Consider the following 20,708-nt stretch of genomic DNA (forward strand, 5'->3'; position numbering starts at 1 on the left):
TTTACAAAAAACAGAACACACACACACACACTATAAAAAAGAGCATGAAAATGAGGGAGATCAAAACGGAACAGACACTGGACCATATTTCCTGTGTGCAGATAGTGTCCAGTGATGGATATCAGAACAGGTCTGCTCTGTGTCTCCCCTCGAGCTCTTCTGTGTCACAGACACACAGTTTGGTTCTCAGATGTTGAGGCCTTTCAGATCAGTCAGCGTGACATGGCAGAAATCAAACAGCACGTCTGCTTCGTCGGAGACAAGAGAAGAAACATGGAGGGAGGCGACAACACCAAAGAAAATTAAATGAGGTTCAGTGAAGTTTACATCAGTTGGAGGAAGATGCTCTAAATCAGATTTATAAACTAAAGTCATCGAAAAACAGAAGCAAACATTTACGTTAAGGCATCACCAGAGGTGGGGATAGTACTTTAAAAAAATCACTTCAGCAAGAGTTATAAAGTACTTGGGTTTAAAAATACTGAAGTGGCGAGTGATTCCAAGTAGCCTTGTCAACTCTGCAAAGTGAGGGTGTGCAAGTTGAGATAAGATTAAACAGTATTATTCTAGAAAAGTGCAGCTCTGGGAACTGAAAATAAATGCATTTTAACAAAATATGTAACACATGAAGGCAACTTCAGTCACAAGAATTTGCTAATAAATGATTTTTATACCACTTTAAATGACACCAACTGCTCAGTATGAACTTAAACATATTTGCTTGCATCAAGCAAAACACCAAAGTGTGAATTCTGAACACTTTCTTTAAAATATGTAGTTTTACATTGCTTAAGTTAACTTGAACAACTACGTTCACATTTTCTGAACTTTTTTCAGTGACTTTGTTAGTTATTAAATCATGGAAAAAACTAAAAGTAGGAGTATTTGAATGGGCACATTGTGCAGAACGCCACGCCATTTTGTTGTGTATTCCTGAAGAGAACAGTCGACTTATTAAGGACATTATTTAATACCGTCACTGGTTAAATTGTCTGTTGTGTCTTTTACATGAGGCGTTAAAGCTGTGAGTTACGCAGCACTGTGAATGCGTCAGGGACAGTGATGGGATGTGGTGGATTCAGGAGGCTGTCAGTCACCTGGCGGAGCGTCGGGGTCAGAGATGAACCACTGTGTTTTGTCAGTGAGCCAGAGGGCGAGTTAATCACATGACCTGTGCATCACAGGTACTGTGAGTACAGGACGGCAGTCAGGTTACTGACAGATGGACATTTTTCATGTCGCTGTCAGTCGGAGTTGTTCAACATAAATGAGGTTGTTGTCTTTAAAGAATCTCGAGTAGGACAAAGAAAATACAGAGCTTGAACAAAGCTCTTGCACAGAAACATATAACAGAAAAAAATCTGGTTTATACTTCAATAATTGTCACTGCATTCCTAAATTATTAATTTTCAGAGCATTAAAGTACTTGATAGCAAGTTTTTCACCAAAACTGTGTCACTAAAAAGAGTTCAGTTCACAGAGGCTTCAGCAAATTCGGAAAAAATAATAATAATGAACACTAGAGTTTGTGCCCCAACTGTGAATAACCTCAACGGTGGTGTCAGATGTATCAGTAACTGCTTTGCAAGTTTAATTTGGACTGGGCCCTGATCTGTGTGAGTGTTTACTAGAAACAGTTTGTACGTGAACCTCGGAGCGGAGAGGAGGAATCTTCAGACTGACAGCTGACAGCGCTGAAACTCATCGTTCAGTCACTCGTCGTTCGGTTCGCTGTCACAACACAACACAATAAGGGAGCAGCTCTGTGTGCCATCTCCTCTCTGTCTGCCCTCTTATCTGCTTTCCTTTTCTAACGTCCCGTCTTCCTCTGTTCCCGCCCCGCTCTTTCCCGGTCTGGTTTGTTTTTTCAGTAAACACAGATGAATCCAGCACCTCTCTCGCTCCTGTCTGTCACTGCCATCGTAAATTTGTGACAAATATTTCCCTATGATGTCTTCAATAGCCAATGGTTTAACGATGAAAACAGGCTGTTTGTGAATTGTAAATTCTTATGCTCTCTCTCTCTCTCTCTCTCTCTCTCTCTCTCTCACTGCAGGCCAAGATCGACACGCCTCCAGCAACAGCTATTGGAGCAAAAGCTGCACCTGTCATGGCCAACAAGACTGCTCAGCCCCCGCTTACAGGCATAGGTACTGTACACACACACACACACACACACACACACCCACACTCCCACGGCTTGGCAGCGACTGCCCACTCCTTCTGAATTATGTAACGGCTACGTGCCGTTCCGTCTCATCTGCACATAATCCTGCAGCAGAAAACACGGGAGCGGGGTTTCACTCAGTTGCAGCAGCTCAGTCTGAATGTGCCAAGAATCCACATAATGAGCTCGTCAGGTGATTTGGTCCCAACCCAGAAAGTCACTTTGTGGAGTGTGTAGGCAGTCGGCCAAGTCTCTGTATAGAGGTTAAAGAGGAACCCCCCACCCCCCGTTTTTTTTTGTTTTTTTTTAATCTGAATTCAGTGGATGTATGGCTCAGCATTAACACTCGCAAATGCGTGTGGGAAGCAGTTTTGGGGAGAAATTGTTCTTTAGCCTGGCTCTCGTTACCAAACCAAAAAGTTACAGTTAAAATTAGAATTAAAATTAAAATTAAAATTAAAATTAAAATTAAAATTAAAATTAAAATGTTGACTTGCCACCAACTTTTAGAAAAATGAGGTCAAAAAGTTCATGCTGATCCCAAGTGGCGACACAATATTCAGACTGATGAAATGTCACACACAGAAAGAGGAGTACACGGTGGACAAGTGGCATGTTCCTTACAGGACAAACGCAGAGAGATCCAATATGCTCACGTCACTGCTGCAGGTTATTTAAAGTAACCTTACAGGTAGAAGGAACTAATCAATAGCTGCAGCCCTGCAACCTTCTGTAATATGAACCACGAAAGCGAATTATGTGTCACCAAAACATAATAAGTGGAAACAAACCCTGAATATGTGCTTTTCATTCCATTGCATCAGGGCCCTGATGTATTATTCTACCTTTAATGTCAACAGTCTGCATGATTTCCCTTTCATATTATTAGAAATGTCTTTAAATCTAATAACCGTGTTCCTTGATGCGTGCCGGTTTAAACTGTCACTTATTTCAAGTTGTAAGCAGTCACTATGCTTCTCAAAATCAAGCTCATTTATCAGTGGAGCAGTAAAATCTGCATCCAGAAAGCCCCCAAATGGTGTGTTTCAGTGGGTCTGAAGACCAGAAGTCAACAGATCTGGAACAGAAACGTGGCATTAGAGTCCAATGAGCAGTGATGTATTAATTCTGCTGTGAAAACACAGTGAACACACACACATATTGAATCTGCCCTCAAGCTGTAAACCTGCACACATTTTAATTCCTCTCTCACTCGGGGTCCTCATCTGTTCTCCCCTCTCTGCTTGCTGTCACTTTCATCCCGTCATCCAGGCTCCAAAGCGGCTCCTCGGCCCGGAGGCATCGGCAGCGCGGCGGCGGGTCAGCCCGGCATGGAGGGAGAAGGCATGTTTTCCAAGATCCTGCCCGGAGGCGCCGCTGAGCAGGCTGGCAAACTGGGAGAAGGTACGAGCAGCAAGTCAGCAGAAAACAGACTGTAACTGTAAACTATGGACAGGAGTAGTTAGCCTGTTGGAGATCTGTTTGAGAGATAGCTTAATAGGAATCTTATTTGTGAATCGTAACCAACCCTGAAACGACCCGCTGGCCCCAAAGGCCCTCGCCGCTCCAGTAGAAGAGTCTGTTGATATTTCTTCCTGGATAATCATCTGCGGAAGAGACAGAAACGCTTGTGACTCATCACGACGCTTTCGAGCGAACTGAGAAGTGACATGTCTTCTACGACAGCCTCGTCATTAGGACAGTGAGATAACAACAGATTCATTGTTCTCACAACAACAGCTGCCGCCGCCGCCGCCGCCGTGGAGCAAAGCTCCCGCTCCTCTTCGCTGTGACTGTTCAAATCAAGCAAATTCTGTCTAAATGAAGGTGTTACTAAATTCTTGAATATTCAGTGAACCTCTCTCTCTCTCTCTCTCTGTCCCACAGCTATCTCCGGTTTTGGCAAGAAGTTCACCTCCTTCTTCTGAGGTGCAAACATCAAGGTTGGTTTGGTTTTCATTCGTTCATCTGAGATGAAACGCTGTTAACAGGAAAGCGGGACATGATTTATTGTTCCTCGGTCTCTCTCTGTTTTGCGGGAAGCGTCGAGGCCGATGTCCTCTCCTTCACTGTAATTCCTCTCAAGCAAAGAATTTCACAAATGAACTCACTGGAATTTATGGTCCCAGGTTGAAGACCAGCATTATTTATGAACTCCACGGGGGATGAACTGACCCGTCCATGTGGCGAGGCACTGAAATTAAAAAAAAAAAAAAGACATTTCCTGTTCGTCAGAGTTTAGAGATATCGTCAGACAGAAGCTGTATTTTTGGTCAATGATTCATGTACAAAGAGCTTGGAAACATTTCTTCCTTTCCTTAACAAGTGCATCTCAAATATTGAGTATAAAAATAAATCTCCGCTCTGCTGCTGGTTCGGAGTCTGTTGGGATGTTGACAGAAAGCTGCGTCTTGTTTTGCGTCGCCTCTCGCAGGCAGCGGAGAGTGGGCGGCTTAAAGTGGTTTACTCAGAACAGTCAGTGTTTTCCTAAAGCAGCGTGTCTCAGTCTGGGCGTTTGTGTGTTTGCGTCTTATTTTTGGGTCCTCCTGCTGCGCTGCAGGTGCAGGCTGAGAATTTAACGGTGACAATGACGACTTATTCTGAATGTGACACACGGGGGGCGGGTGCATATTTTGTGTGTGTTTACGGAGCGGGTTTGCTCCTGAATGTTCGCCGTTTCAACGTCAGAGCACAAAGTCCATCCATCTATCGAAGGAGAATAACAACAATGGCGGCCTCGAGAGCGTCATGACTCCCCGCCCATATTGTCCTTTGACTTGGTAGTTTAAGAGTTGAGAGTCACCTGTCCTAACAATCCAACTGTCCAGACAAATGTCGGTGTGCGGGAGTCAGTCTGCTGGCATAGCTAACTCCATTTGTGTAGATCCCGAGTTTAAAACGTCCTTCTCAAAACTGAAACGTAAAATCGAAGATGCACCTTCAAGATCAACTTCCCAGAGGAATTACAAGAGAGAGCAGCAGAAGCATGGCTTCAAACTGGAGCTGTGCTACGATGGCACAGAAAGAGCTGCAGCTGCTTCACTCTGGTTTGTGGATGCTGGTGAAGAAGAAATGTATTTTTACTTATTGATTCTGAAACTGTTAATGAACATATGTTGGCCACTGAGCACCAGCAGAATGCTGCATGTTCCCAAATAAACATGTCGTCTTTGTTACACATTAGTGACGTGATGAGAGATCTCTTTACCAGGTTAGTTGAGCATTTTGCAAGTTGAATAGCAGACCATGACGGAAGAGCTTTGTAGAGACAGGCCTGTCAAGGTTTGCAGTGACGTCAAAAGGCAGCCGTTTCCCAGTATTTATCCAGTAGCCGTACGTGTGTTCAGTATGTTTGGATCAACATGCGTATGTGATTCAAGAGGATGTCAGTGTGATTCACACTTGGACTCACATTCTCTGGCTCACAGCACTCTTCATCTGGAATCACTGCTCTTGTTCAGAACAGAAAAAAAATCACTTTTCCTATTAGTTTCCAGATTATGCACATGCTTTAGAATAAAGCGCCGCATTAGTTGTGCTGTTTAGTTTCAGTCTTGTTTGTGCATTCAAGTGTTTGATGGTTGGTTTTTGTTCAGACTTTGTAATCATCCAAGTTCAGTAGCAAATGTTATTGCTCCAGCTGCACACATTTAGCTTTACATGCATTTTGAAAGATGACTCGGTAAGATGTGGCCAAAATGATTATTATCAGAATTTCGGTAACACTTTACTTGAAGCCCCCCTGCATAACACATTATAAGTACATTCATAAAGCATTATAATGCCATTATGACATGTGTAGCTATAGTTATAAACATTCATAGATGATCACAATGCCAGGACCAAACCCTAACCCTAACCCTAACCCTAACCCTAACCTTAATCCTATGCTGTATACTGCTGTATAGTGAGTTATAAAGCATTGTGATCATGTATTAGTGTTTATAACTACTTATAATGTGTTATAAAGAGGGGCTTCAAGTAAAGTGTTACCAGAATTTCTTTCAAATTTTTTAAATGTATTTCATTTTTATTAGAATGAAAAACAGTTCTTCTGCCACAGAGTTACAGTTCTTATTGTGCTTATGAATCGTTGGTGCGCTGCCAAACTTAAAAGGGGCAAGTATTAATAAAAAGTGCAGAAGTCGATCTTTACAGATTTAAAATTTGTCAATGTCAGCTGCTTATTGAAACATGTGCAGACCGGCTACAGTTCTTGATTCTAAAATGCGATCCGACTGAAAATGTAATTAAATAGCCCTGTTCTGTTGTGTCCTTCACAGAATTTCTTTGTGATCACTGGAGTCAGACCGTGACCATGTGAAGTCTGATTATTGAATTTCTTTGGCAGAGAAGAAAGAACGATGTTGTAAATGGAGGCTGGATAGTGGAATAAACCTCTGTTAAGAGAAGGTTTTCCACTTTAACATAGCTGGCTTTTCATACTCCTCTCTAGTTTCACCACTATATACTGTAGATTATTGCACTCGGAGAACAAACTGGCTAAAATGTCTCTCAGGCGAAAGTGTGAACCACTACACCTCTGTGCGTCTGGAGTTTGAAGTACAGCTGGCGCACGCCACCGCAGGATCACAGGGCTATTGATTTGTGCTTGACTTTCATTGGATTTGAATTATGTGACTCAGAACTTCTTAAAGACATGAGATATAAAAGGAAAAACATGATTATATCCCAAAACAGAAAAAAAAAAAAAAAACCAAGATTGATGAGTTTCCAGAGTTCAGACCTTTCATTTTCACAGTTTGGTGTGTGTGCTGGGAATTTTGTGAATGAAGACAGTTTTGAAGCTTCACCTGCGTTTGTTAAGTTGATTGTATTGATTTTGGTCCCTGCATTTTCTCTGGGTACTCAACAAAAACATGTTTGATGACTGACTTATGACTGTAAATCGGTCTCAGAACTGAGTGTGAGTGTGTGTGAGTTTGCTCTGTGACCCAAGTTAGATTAAGCGTTTAAGAATATGAATGAATGGAAATGAATGCAGTAAAAATGCTGAAATGGTCGATATATTGTATGATTACACTATAATCAGTGACATACAATGGGGGAAATAAGTATTGAACGCATTAACTGTTTTGTCATTACATTTATTTCCAAAGATGCAATTCATGTGACATTTCTTCCAGACACCGGTATTAACTCAAATAATCCACACATGAAAAGAAATCACAAAATTCAAATCCATAAATAGTGATTATGTGGAATTAAGTGCAATAACACAGGAAAAAAGTATTGAACACACTATCCGAGACTCGTTTAATACTTTGTGGAGAAGCCTTTGTTTGCAATGACTGCTTCCAGACGCTTGTTGTATGTATGAACTAATTGCCCACACTGCTCAGGTGTGATTTTTGCCCATTCCTCCGCACAGATTGTCTTCAAATCCTGAATATTCTTTGGTGCCCTCTGGTGAACCCTTATCTTTAGTTCTTTCCACAAATGTTCGATCGGATTTAAGTCAGGTGATTGACTGGGCCATTCTAACACATTGATTTTCTTTTTTTTAAACCATTCGAGAGTCAACTTTGCCGTGTGCTTCGGATCGTTGTCCTGTTGAAAGGTCCAGCCCCGTCTCATCTTCATCATCCTGGTGGATGGCAGGAGGTTCATCTCAAGAATTTGCCGATAGATGTTTCCATTCATTGCTCCTTCAATTATATGAAGTCTGCCAGTACCACGAGATGAGAAACAACCCCATGCCATGATGTTTCCACCACCAAACTTCACTGTTGGTATAGTGTTATTTGGGTGATGTGCAGTGCCATTTCTCCTCCAAACATGGTGTGTAGTATGACAGCCAAAAAGTTCAATTTTGGTCTCATCTGACCAGACAACATTCTCCCAGTATTCCACAGGCTTATCCAGATGCTGTTTAGCAAACTTTAGACGAGCTTCAACATGCCTTTTTTTGAGGAACGGAGTCTTGCGGGCTGAGCGTCCATAGAGGCCATGGCGGTGGAGTGCATTGCCTATCGTTTTCTCTGTAACACTTGTACCTGCTGCCTCCATGTCTTGCTGGAGTGCTTTCCGGGTGGTCCTTGGCTCTTTGAGAACTCTTCTGACCATCTTTCTGACTCCCTGGTCAGAAATCTTGCGAGGAGCTCCTGTGCGCGGCCTGTTGATGATAAGGTGATGCTTCTTCCACTTGCGGATAATGGCCCCAACGGTGCTTTCTGGAATACTCAGATTCTTTGAGATAAGTCTGTAACCAGTTCCATTCTGATGCTGAGCAACAATCAGGCTGCGAAGGTCTTGAGAGAGCTCCTTGCTTTTACCCATCATGAGATGTGTCTTGTTTGACTACTTGGTGAAAAAACAACCTGTTTATAGGGCCATCAATTAGCACTAACCCAGCTGATGTTGGTTTGCACTTATAGGAAGTACAAAGACTAATTACTTTCAGGTGTGAGATGGTATGGTGCCTTTCCTTGACAAACTATACAGCTTTCCCATGGTGTGTTCAATACTTTTTTCCTGTGTTATTGCACTTAATTCCACATAATCACTATTTATGGATTTGAATGTTGTGATTTCTTTTCATGTGTGGATTATTTGAGTTAATACCAGTGTCTGGAAGAAATGTCACATGAATTGCATCTTTGGAAATAAATGTAATGACAAAACAGTTAATGCGTTCAATACTTATTTCCCCCATTGTAAGTCTCAATCTGTCTCCTCATGTCAGGGTTTTTTTTTGTCTTTGCAGGACTATGAAAATGTCAAAAAAACAAAACAAAAAAAACAAAGTCAAGAGGCCTCGTACCAGAAAAACCTGTGAAGCTCCACCTGCTTTTGTTTTACTTAAAGAGAGAGGAAGGAGATGGAGAGAGAGATACGAGGGAACCGAGAGGAGAGCTGAGCATACTGGTGAGTACCGACGTTCACCTCTCACCCCTTTATCCTGAAACCACTGGAGGACAAGACTGTTTGAGGATATGCACACAGTGATCATGCACCTATTAGATAACATGTTTTTTCAGTCATGTCTGCCTTTAAATAAAAATCTGCATATTCATTATTTGAGTTCACAACTCAGTTTTTGTATTGATGAAAAATTGACAAAAAAAAATATAGCTGTATATAACTGGATCGTCAGAGTCTGATCATTCCTCCATATATAGATATTAGACGGCTGGGGTTTCTAAGTAGCATTAGGAAGTTAAAATTAAGAAGTGCTGCTTCCTGTTGCAGCCAACATGGACTGGACTCCTCCGGATGCTTCATGTCTCGGGCCTGATCACACGCTGCCACAGAGAACATGCTGCTCTCTCTGGCAGGCCAGACAGTAAGTCACTGAACTCATCTCACCAATGTCTTTACACCAGAGTGGAAAACACACACTGAAGTGTTTCATATCCAGGCTGCTGTGATCAGACTGTGTTTCTGTGCTGCTCAGGCTGAAGATGCTTTTCAGGCATCTGTCTGTGAGGATGACGAACATTCAACACATGTGAAAGGTCCCTGTAGCGACCAGTAATGTAACAATTCCAACAATTCTGAACGGAATGCAGCAATAGTGCAACAATTACTGAGAGAATGCTAAACTGTTTGTATCCTCAGTGAAAGAATGTAATCACCAGGCCATCCATTATATCTATTTTTTATGAGCAAACTGCATAAAACAGCAAATATGATCTTCTGTTCCTAAGAAATGCAGTCCCTTTTTACACTTACAAAAGATTTTAATGCTCCATCAATAATGCAGTAACTTCAATTATTGCATATTGGCTGAAATGTTTTATTACTCTCTTAGCAAGTTATTACATTGTTGGCTTTATTGCATTTGAGAATTTGCAAAATTGATCCAGGAAAGCACTTTACCGCACAGCTGTGTTTGTCATGCAGACAAGTAGGAACAAAAAACCCTGTTTTTCATAAGAAATCTTAACACAACATAGTTGACTGACCATTTCGGCTTCAATCACTCTTATCCTTGCAATTCATCCTCTCTGTTCTTTAAGGCTCGAGCCATGTGTGTGTTTTTGCATTGTGTCTGGAATTTGTGGGTTTTGAAGCCTCAACTATAAACAAAACAACAAGTCTTTCTTGATCCAAAATACCTGCATCAATTTACAAAGACGAAGTCGACTTCAAATTGGATCATAGTCAAACTTGCAGCTCTTTATGTCTCTTGATGGTGCAAAGATCCCAAATATTAGAGAAAGAAGGAAAGAAAGAAAGCTGGCTTCATAGTCTGTCTCTAATCAACACTCCGAGCCTAACAAAGACTCTCCTCTTCTTTACACATCGATGCCTTTTCAAGTCTGAAAATGTATTTTAGGTTCTACTTCAATGGGATTTTCACAGAACGATTGTGACAAAGAGGTGAAGACCTCAGCACCTAAATATAAAACCAAAAACTCTACTTTCTAATTATGTAACGTGAAAGTCAATATGTCCAAAACAATTCGAATAAAAACTCTTCCTGGGATCTTGGGTCGTGTCACTCTGCCACCGGGAATTAGCTTCACCTCAGATTTTTGCCAATGCAAATGAGTTTTAAACAGATTTTTGTGAAACGGCAGTACAGCCATGTTTCTGTTCTGTTTAAGTGCAGAAAGAGGGATACAGTATGTCTGCTGTGAAGGACAACATGGTGAACCTGGACTGACTGTGTTTGTGTCATGAAGCCATGCACTGACTGCCTCATGTGATCTCTCTCTCTCTCTCTCTCTCTCTCTCTCTCTCTCTCTCTCTCTCTTTTAAATTCTGTCAAAATCTCTGTTATTTCATTCATTCTCTGCAGTTCCCGCTTTCACCGCTCCCCTCCTGAATAAACCTTGACTCTATTCCTTCTTTTAAATGCTAAAAAGCAGGCAGACACTGAAATACTCCCAATCCTTTCATGGAATCTGATCTCATCTGAAAGCACCTCTCAACGCGATCTGCCATCGTTTGTTCTTTAAAAAGCCTTTTCTTCTCTGTTAGACCTTCTTCAAACACCCGACCCGCTCTTGGTCAGTACAGGAAGGAAAACACTTTTGTCTTTACTGTCATTTATTGGGGCTGCATTGGTATTTACCATATTTAGAACCAAGCACATTAAACCCATATGTGGGTCACAACACTGCGTCCACCCGTTGTTTCTGTGCACGTGTGCGCTCATAGGCAGCCATGTTGTGAGTGTCAGTGTCCGTGCGTGCCAGTCTTTCCTCTGCAGGAGGAGGCCTGTGTTCACTGAAATGGATTAAGTGCAGCAGTACATAAATGTACAGCCGCACTGGAGCTGTTAATCTGGGTCAGGCAGGCAGTGTGGGAAGAAAAGGGCCATGATGGGAATATTTCTACATTCCCGCCGTTTCTGTGCATCAGATAGATTAACAAGACTGACTGACTTTGAATCAGTATTGTCTGTTCTGTAAAGATTTACCTACTGACACCTACAGGAAAATCAGCCTCACCGATTCACCTCAAATGCATGTTTTTGGACTGAGGGAGCGCTGAGAACCACGGCTGCTTCACCTTGAAGCAGCTTTAGCAGTTTGTCATAGACTCCTGCTCTGGTTCACATGTCGTGCCTCAGAATTTATTAAAATATTAAATGAAACTTACCTCCCCAGCAGGTTGGTCAAGGTCACTTTTCCAGCACATAGAAAATATGGAAAAAAATAGGATCTCTCTGAGGCATGACGTTCACATGACAGGTTTCAAAACTATGTTTATTTACACGAAAACAGGCGGAAATGCCGAAAATGATGCAGTTTTCATGCCGGGCCACTAGTGGGTGCTGTTGGTTGTTTTTATAATGAAAGAATTGAGCATCCGAGCACTGTTTTCACGTAAACAGACTACTAAAACACTGCAAAGGTTTTCTGTTTTCACTTGAAAATGTCCAGTAAATGGGATCTAAAGCAGGTCTGTGGCTTCTGAACTCACACTGTTTTACACCAAGTTTTGAATTTTGATCAAATGATAGATTTAAGTCATAAATGAAATTTGCTCTCTGGTAATAGCAGAAAGGTTTCACTTCAGAACCAGAAGTTACACTAAGTCTGCATCTGTACTTATATTTTGTATTATCTCCATTATATCATTACATTTATTAAAGGCGCATTCAGGAGTTTTTCAGCCTTAAAAATACATATTTTCCACCATAAATATGTTACACATTTTTAATGATGTCTACAATGTGCCCTGAAATATTCATTACAAGTACCTCTAACAGCGCTAAATTGTCACTTGAAAGTTGCAGTGCCGGTGACCAGCATTTTTTTGGGGAGAATTTGAAAGGAATGACGTAATGCACGGTCCGGCTGGTTAAGTTTCGTTTTGTCCGCCTTTACTCCGCCAGATGCTTAGTGAGCAACAACTGAGCAGGATCTTCCCGAAAGTAACAAAAGACTGGCTTCTAGCACTGCCACAACTCCAGCACAGACTCCACCAGGTAAAAGAAACTTACATTTTACTTGAGCGCTACAAAAAGAGCGAGGAAGGAGTTACCCTCTTCCGTGCACGCGAGGCACATGAACAAGTTTTTCACTAAGCTGCATTACACCCAAGGCCTGCAGGGGGCACTGTTTTGCATAAAATGCGCAAACTCCTTAATGCACCTTTAAGTATTAAGTGTTTTTCAAAATCAATCCCTCTCATCCATCAGAAATATCCACCATTAATTTCTTATTACATATTGAACCCTGGATGTTTGTAAATATCCAATGGTCTTACATTATCTATTAGTTAATTAGAAAATTTACAGGCGTGCATTAACAGGATAAACTTCATTCTCTGTGACGATACAGTTTCAAATTTTCTGCAAACAACTGTTGGAAATAAATTGTGTTTTGAGACACCCTGTGTACAGTATGTAAATTATCAGAGCAAATTTCCACATCACTCAGTTTAGCATGCAGGGATTAAGTTTAATTTCTGCAATAAAATCTACAAATTTTATTGCACATTGGCCTCAAAGCTCTTGTTCGTTTGTTTGTTTGTTTATGACAATCACAAAAAAAACTTAGTTTCAGTTGCACAACTTGCAAAGAAGAAACTATCACAAAGTGAAGACACTTTTTTTTTTGACAATCCTTCCATCAACACTGCATTTTATTCTTTTTAACTCAGTTAAGACAGAATTTGACATGCATGCTCCTTATAACTGGTAATTCTTACTATTCTTGACACAAACAAATCAAAGAATGATCCAAAAACAGAAAAATGGCTCTAAAAACCTCCAGAAAAAAAATAAATAAATCAAACCAATTTAGTGGCCAAACATTAATATCATTACTTTCTATTGGTTTACACTAAACTCAGACCTCTTGTCAAGAAATGTGTGTGTCTGAAGTTTATTATTTCCAGTCAATCAGTCCCTGTGTGTTTGAGCGCAGCTGTCTGGAGTCCACAGGTTTTTCACATCGAGCCGATTGCTGCCGTGTCTTTAAATACGCCGAGGCTTCGTCGCTCTGTTTGCTTCTCAGCTTGAAGTAGAGGAGGGAAGACTTCTGTGACTGAGTGTAACGTCAGCGTGGATGTTCCCACTTGTCAGAAGTTCAAACAGATCATTGCAGAGTCGATAGTCAAGAAAGTCTGGAGAAAGACCTGTAGGAGTCGTTTTCTTCACTGTAGTGATAATCAGGCTGCCAGGCTGAGTGAGGATGAACTTGGTTCATCCTGAAAATACACGAAACTATAACACTTTTCTTTTTTCACTGACTGAGAAACCTTGTTGGCTTCCTCATAAGTGTAGTTAAAGGATGTGAGTGTAGAGAAACGCGTGACGTTGGATTTGGGGTTTCTGCAAAGAGGCCAACGACATTGATTTTACATCACAAACCCACTTCATTCCCGATCTCTTGAGAGTTACGGTTCTTGTTCATCGACGACTGTCCAGAGTAAAACTAAGTGCAAACATATTCCATCAAAAAGAATTTGATGTCTTCAGATAAATGAATGGAGACAGGAGATATTCAACCGACAGTCTACTCATGTCTCATTTTGAATTAATGAGAACATCAAACAGTTTCAATATGTTCAAACTGAAGGCAAAAATGAGCTTTTACTCCTGTAAACACTGACAGGATTTAGCATCTGAGCTCCTCATAATTCTCAGAATCACCCCTCACTGTCTTTGACATGTGAGTGAAAAAAACAGCAGAAAGATGTTGGTCATGACGGCCTCAGTACCGCCGCAGTGCCAGTGCTAAAAAAAAACACAAAAAGCACTGCCTCTTTGTGCACAGTCTGACAATCCAACAGCTATGAAATCAAATTAATCCAGCCAATCTTTGAGTCAAACGACTCATTTGTTCATGATAATGCAGTGTTTTATGACCTGAACAGCTCCAGTTTGTTTGGCAAACACACCATCTAGTGGACATCAGTATTGATACATCAGTACAAACGCTGTGTGTTTCTGTCATAGTGCTTCTAAAGAAGAATCTGAAGTGTTTTCATGAAGAGTAGTTTAAAAGATATTTTGACTGTTTTTATTTTGGTATTGTTTGGAAAAAAAAAATCCAAAGTGATATAAATATATGTAGTTACAAGCTGAACTAGTGACATTCCAAACAGGAGATTATCATAACGAGATGCAATGATGACTGGAGGTACAATTGCTGTGCAAAATATCAATATATGGCTTTTTCATTATGTCTTTCCACCGTTTAGAGAAACATTGTCGCTCTATCACACAGTTATTTGGTGCATTAACTTCTCAATAAGCTTTTTTCACTCCAGACTTCAGCTGTTTTCATACTGTTCTCTACAAAATCCATTGACAAATTTATTACTGACAAACACATTTCAGCTGAAACATCTTTTCTTGTTGTGTTTTAGATCACCCCAAGTCCAAGTCAACATTCATCTTCAGGAGGACTTTTCATCTTGCATCCACAGCCAAAGAATCGGTCTCTGCAACCAAGCGGCAGCCGTCAGATACGTCTGTTGTGAAAGATCAATCAGAGGCTGAGAAATGACTGCAGGAGAAATAACTGCTCTTCCTCCGAAGCCGGTGGAGACAAGTGGGTCCGATGGAGTCTGCGATCCACTCCGGCCATCCATGTGGATTAAACGCCACCGTTTCGATGGAGGGAAGTGAAGCATCGATGTGATTCTACTTCAATATGCTGACGACTCCGTCATTTATATGTCAGTGTGGAGGCATAAAGGAATCCTGGATTTCACAGTCCTGAGCTCGAAATACAAACAACAGAACCTCACCTCTCTCCTCTTTTCTATCCCTTGTCAAAGTAAAGAAAGGTGGGAAAAGTCACGAAACTCTGAAGTACTGCAGGTTTTTCTGGTACTAAGGACCTCTTGTTGCATCACCTTACACCAAGGAAAAAAAACTCAGTCTTGGAAAACGTCACGTTGAATGAATATGACGATTACGATGTAGCCCACACTGACCAGGTGTGGCGGCGTGCGTTTTGTTCCACGGTTTGCTCTCTTTCTAACCTACATTCCAGATGGGAGCTGTTCAAACCTCTCGGTTACCCGTCCTCCTCACTTCTCTACGTTTCTCCAATGCTGATGCTTCTTTCTTTCCAATACCCGCCGAGAAAATTCACAACTTGCCATGTCTTTGAAGAAGTGTATAGTGGTATTAAAAAATAATGTAGGAGTTTGGAATGCATGGAACTTTATATCCAAGACCTTACACTGTTCATCGTTACTTAACAGAGGCCATAGAGACACTGGGAAACACATGGAACTAAGAAGAGAGAGCGATTACTGAAGCAACACAGAAATCTGGCCACGGGAATTCAAGAAGTTTTTCTTTGTGTGTGCTTTTTATTTGTTTTCTGGAGAAAATGTGATATGATGAAAGAAGCTCTATATGGTTGGGTTGTTTTTCAGCCATGTTAAAGCCATTAAGACAACTCTTACCTGCAGTGCTTGTGGCAATGGGGTGTCTCCAACTGCTTCACACAGATTTGGCTCTCAGATGTTTCTCTTGGTTTAGGTGGTTTTCATATTTTTGTGCTCATTTTGTCTATTTATTTTCTAATTTAGTTTTGTTATTTGCCTGTTTTTTTTATGTCTCCGTATCGCCTTAATCTCTTTTAAATGTTTAATTTTGGAGTAAAAGTGGTATTTTTCTTACATCATGTGAACATCATCTATTTCTGTAGGGATATCAGCTGGAACACCAGCCACAGAGATTAATTTATATTTTTTAAATGACTTTTTTTTTTAATGATTGTTTATTTATTTTTGATTTTCTAATGTTTTGTTACGTTCATCTAAAACCCCCTTGCCAATTTCTTTTTTCAACTTTTATTTATTATCAATAACTACAAAAGCAATAGAGTAAGAGGTAAGAAAGTGAAGAGCACAACTTGTGTCAATTTAAAAAGCTGGTTTGAAAAAAAAAAAAAAAAGTGTTGCCTCCGTCTGTCTAACGTACCACTGATGTACCGCTTGAGTCCGACTTCAACCGACCACTCGATGAACTCCAACACTGCTGTGCTCAAACACCAGAGAGCAGGAGCTCACCTGGACCCCACACGGTTCCTACAGACCGGATCTCTTCCTCCAACCAACCGATCGACCGAGAAACACCGTCGTCCGTCAGTGGATCAGCGTGATGCACCGCGAACACAAGCCAGCTGGAGTCTGATCTGAGAGCACTGCAGGGCAGCAGAGAGGCACTGAAAAGCAGAACCAGTCACACACCGCAGCAGAACTGGACTCTCCGCTTCATCTCCTGCAGGGTGGGGGAGGGGGGCCGGGCTGCGGCCCGTCCGGGATGGATGTCAGCGGCGAGCTTCTTCACACGTCGGCGTGCGTCAGCATGTGTCTTCACTCTGTCGAATGTGCACGGCGCACGCGAAAGCACAGTGTCAAAAAGAGAAGAGAAAAAATAATAAGTCAGCGCTCATGTGACTGAGGAACCAAAAAACAAAACACTTGGTTGTGTCACGAAGTCACTTGCCTTTTTTTACGTTTCATTTTTTATCGTGGTGGCGTCCCGACCTACGACCCCAAACCCCACCCCACCCAAAAACGAAACAAAAAAAAAAACAAAAACCTCTCTCAGACTGTCAATTGTCATGGAAACTTCTCAGGTCAGTGTTCTCCCTGCTGTTGCTCCTGCAGTGCATTGTGGGATCTGCGGTTTGGTACTCAAAAAAAAAAACATACCACGTCAGGCCGAACATAGCGAGGCCTTTCAGCAAAACGAACAAACCAACCAACTCTTGCTGTATATTGTCTGTGTGAAAGCTCGCTGGGAACCTTCGCATGCCGCCCGGCGCAGAAAAACCTCAAAGTCACCTCTATATTGTTCTGTTCCTAATGTTTGTACGTATGTGTATGGGGGTTCTGTATGCGTGTTATTTAACGACCATCATCCACGGTGGAAAAGAAAACAAGACAAACATGATTTCAAACACAACCAACATGGTGGGCAGAAGAGGCGACCTCTCATCTCCAGTCGTTCTATGCAATGAGTTATGTTCGGGGGAAATAGAAACATGAGGTGGAACGAGCAAGGGAAACAATAATTGGGGAAAAAAAGTCACCCAGTCATCATCATCATAGACGAGCTGCTCTGTCATGTTTCTTTCCTTTTTGATCAAGGTCATAATTTTCTCAGAATTTGTGTTGAAAATTGCATCGGGAGTTTCTCCTGTTCCAAAAATCTGTTTTCAGTCAGAAAATATGAAATATTTGAAATGATAAATAAATCTAAAGGAATTATTTTCCTTCATTTGTTCACGAAGCAATTTTCAGCACAAACACATGACATCGAGAGTTCAGAGATTTTTATAAACACGCTTTGTTGTCGATGAGCCTTGTAACACTGATATTTCTGCGGTCCATCATTTGAAAAGTGTTGATTAGGGACAGAAAAACAATTAGTTGTTGCCTAAATCTACAATCAAAGTCTTCGATAATTCCTCAGTTTGGTTGACGGAGTGAAGAAGAAAAGATCCTCTCTTTATTTTTTTTCCATTGTCTGACGACTCGTAACACGAAGTAATGAACACCACGAATGTTTGATGGTAAAGTCAAAGATAGATGAAATGAAAATATATAAAAATATAAACTCTATATATACACATTATATAAGATTTAAATCTATATGAGATGTAAGCTAATACTGAAGCACTATTCAAGGCATTCCTGGTGTGCGTGTGTGTGTGTGTGCGTGTGTGTGTGTGTGTGTGTGTGTGTGTGTGGATGCGATATGAACTGCCAAAACACTCTAAAAGTTAAACAATAAGGTAAATACACTGTGGAATGGTAATATCTGTACCTCTGAAGCGGATGTGCAGATTTACCATTTATACCTTTTTGAGTCATTTTGAAAAGGTGTTCATAAAAGTTCTTATTTCAAAAATGAAGGTGTTTTCTGTGGGCTGACAGCAGCTCGTAGGTCCTGGGGAATCATATTTTACACAGGTCACTGAAACTGCGAATGAGAGGTTAGTAGATATATATATTTTGTGAAACGTTTATCAGATGGTTTCTCTATGTGAGTATTTATTTATTTATTTTGACATATTGACAGAGGGTAGAAAGGAAGCAGCATGTTGAAGGAGGAGGAACTTAGATTTGAAGTCCATCAACTTATATGAAATTAAAAAAAAAATATATATATATATTATGTTTATACAGATGTTATTTATTGATGATATTTATGCTCAACCATGAGAATTAGATTGGAAAAAACTTTATTGTGTGTTATGTATTTGTGTTTGCCCAAATAGAAAAAAATGGTTATCGTATCATAATGATATAATAAAGAAATATATAGTCTGTCTCTTTGGGCAAACAATAACTATCACAATGGTGATAAATAATTGGCTTTTAAGATTCATACTGTTAAATGCATTTTGGGCCATTTTGAGTCATTAGGAGTCGAGATCTGTTGGAGGTTTAGTTATTTTGATGAATTTAGCTCCGTCTTTGGCCTCAGGAGAGTCAAATCAGCCGCAGGTTTAGGAAAATGATTATTACGTTAAACCACATCACCGGAGGGGCAGACAGAGACACCAAGCTGGTGCCTGAACCGAGCAAATAACAGAGAGAGAGAGAGAGACACAGAGTTTAACATTAATGAATTTAATACCAACTTCCGCGGTTGTGTGTTATGTTTTTGGAAGTGTTTTTAAAAAATGAAATGTTCAATAAAATAATCCTCAATCACTTTTGCCTCAGGAAAGCACACACTAAATGTTCAAAACGACGATGTTTATGCAGTGAATCCAGCGGCCGCCCGCCGGCTGCTGTTAGTCAGAGGAGGTCCGGGAAACGTTGGAACGACTCAGCCAGGAGTTCATGATCACGAAGGGTTGAAACGTCTGAGCGTCACCTGTTTTCTTTGGGGGTTTTTTTTGTGAATACAACCAGTGAAGGTGACTTAAATATGCATAGCAGCAAGGGCTTTTATACTACAATACTGGTCACTGAAGAAAGCCATCTCGTTCCTGCCCTCTAGCCAGTCGTGGTCTCCGTCTCTTTTCTGCATGGCGTCTGTCTTATTTCCCGGAACGCGACTGAATTCGGTTCAGACCACAGCAATCATCAAGTCGGCAAAACCACCAAGACACAGCCTGGTTTTTTCGTACTGAAAGCACAAATGAGATGGTTGAAACGCCTTCTTATTGAAGAATGGATTCCCAACATTAGAAAAAGCAGAAATTTACAGAAAACTCGTGTATTTACCGATCTGCAATAGACAGGCTGACAGATTTTTAACAAAGTCAAAAATCTCGAAATTCCCGTCTTTGTGTGTGAACCAGGCTCGACGGGTCTCAGCAATAAGGCTGCATTTTACACCCGGTGAGACAATCTGTTCGGCGTCAGCTGTGTTTAAATGCGGCTTGAAATGCTTTTTTTTTGGGAAACCCAGACTGTGTGTTTGTGTGTGTTCTTAACCAAAAAAGGTAGCATGCAGTGCCGTGTACACACCATGCAGTGACCAGCGCTCTCGCCGTAGGTCACCGAGACAGTGGAGGTGTGGCTGGACCCCAGAGAGATTCGAAAACACAAATATATATATAGATATATATAGAAAAGTAAATGTTTCATAGGTGAGTGGTTTGAAAAGCGGAGTTACCATGTCCATCTGTCACTGTAAAACCATCAGGGAGCCTTTATTCATCCTTCAGCTGTAACCAATCATCCGAGCAAGACGACAACAAGTGCATGACCCGGACACCCCCCCCTCCCCCTCCCCCTCCCCTCCCAGCCAGACCCCGACCCGCCTCCGACCTTTGACCTCACACTTTACGGGCCGCTATTAGGTTTTTTTTTTTTTTTCCCCGGTGTAAATAACAGACGAAAGTCGGCCAGAGTCCGCATCAAACCAACCACATGTAAATGCGATGTGCCCGAAACAACATGTAAATCTCATCGATCTCATCTGTACACACACTCACTCACCCTCACACACACACACACACACACACACACACACACACACACACACACACACACACGGACACATTTGCACGAGAGGCATGAGAGAGGCCCTTGCACACCGAAACGGCGACCAAGCTGGAGCGTATGCAAGCCCGAAAACTCCCTGCCCCGAGACTTGTGCTTTTTGTGTATGAAAACAACGAAAATC

General features: G+C 41.2%; 1 protein-coding gene and 1 long non-coding RNA gene across 2 annotated transcripts in view; one reads left to right on the forward strand and one right to left on the reverse strand.

Annotated features, from left to right (window-relative positions):
• The window catches only part of bsna (bassoon presynaptic cytomatrix protein a), a 123,123-nt gene extending 108,050 nt beyond the window's left edge, over window positions 1–15,073 (forward strand). Inside the window, exons 12-17 of the mRNA XM_030118562.1 lie at window positions 2,057–2,150; window positions 3,440–3,571; window positions 4,055–4,110; window positions 8,895–9,055; window positions 9,380–9,473; window positions 14,963–15,073. Coding sequence (XP_029974422.1) covers window positions 2,057–2,150; window positions 3,440–3,571; window positions 4,055–4,095 — 267 coding nt within the window. The 3' untranslated portion in view covers window positions 4,096–4,110; window positions 8,895–9,055; window positions 9,380–9,473; window positions 14,963–15,073. The remainder of the gene's footprint in view (window positions 1–2,056; window positions 2,151–3,439; window positions 3,572–4,054; window positions 4,111–8,894; window positions 9,056–9,379; window positions 9,474–14,962) is intronic.
• Window positions 1,666–20,680, reverse strand: LOC115407988 (uncharacterized). The gene is made up of 3 exons (XR_003933720.1): window positions 20,556–20,680; window positions 14,251–14,253; window positions 1,666–1,678 (listed from the first exon to the last, which is right to left on the reverse strand). It is a non-coding gene; the product is annotated as an uncharacterized LOC115407988 (long non-coding RNA).
• Between the last annotated feature and the right edge of the window lie 28 nt (window positions 20,681–20,708).

The sequence above is a fragment of the Salarias fasciatus genome, chromosome 20, assembly GCF_902148845.1.
Source record: "Salarias fasciatus chromosome 20, fSalaFa1.1, whole genome shotgun sequence".
Classification (NCBI taxonomy): Eukaryota; Metazoa; Chordata; class Actinopteri; order Blenniiformes; family Blenniidae; genus Salarias; species Salarias fasciatus.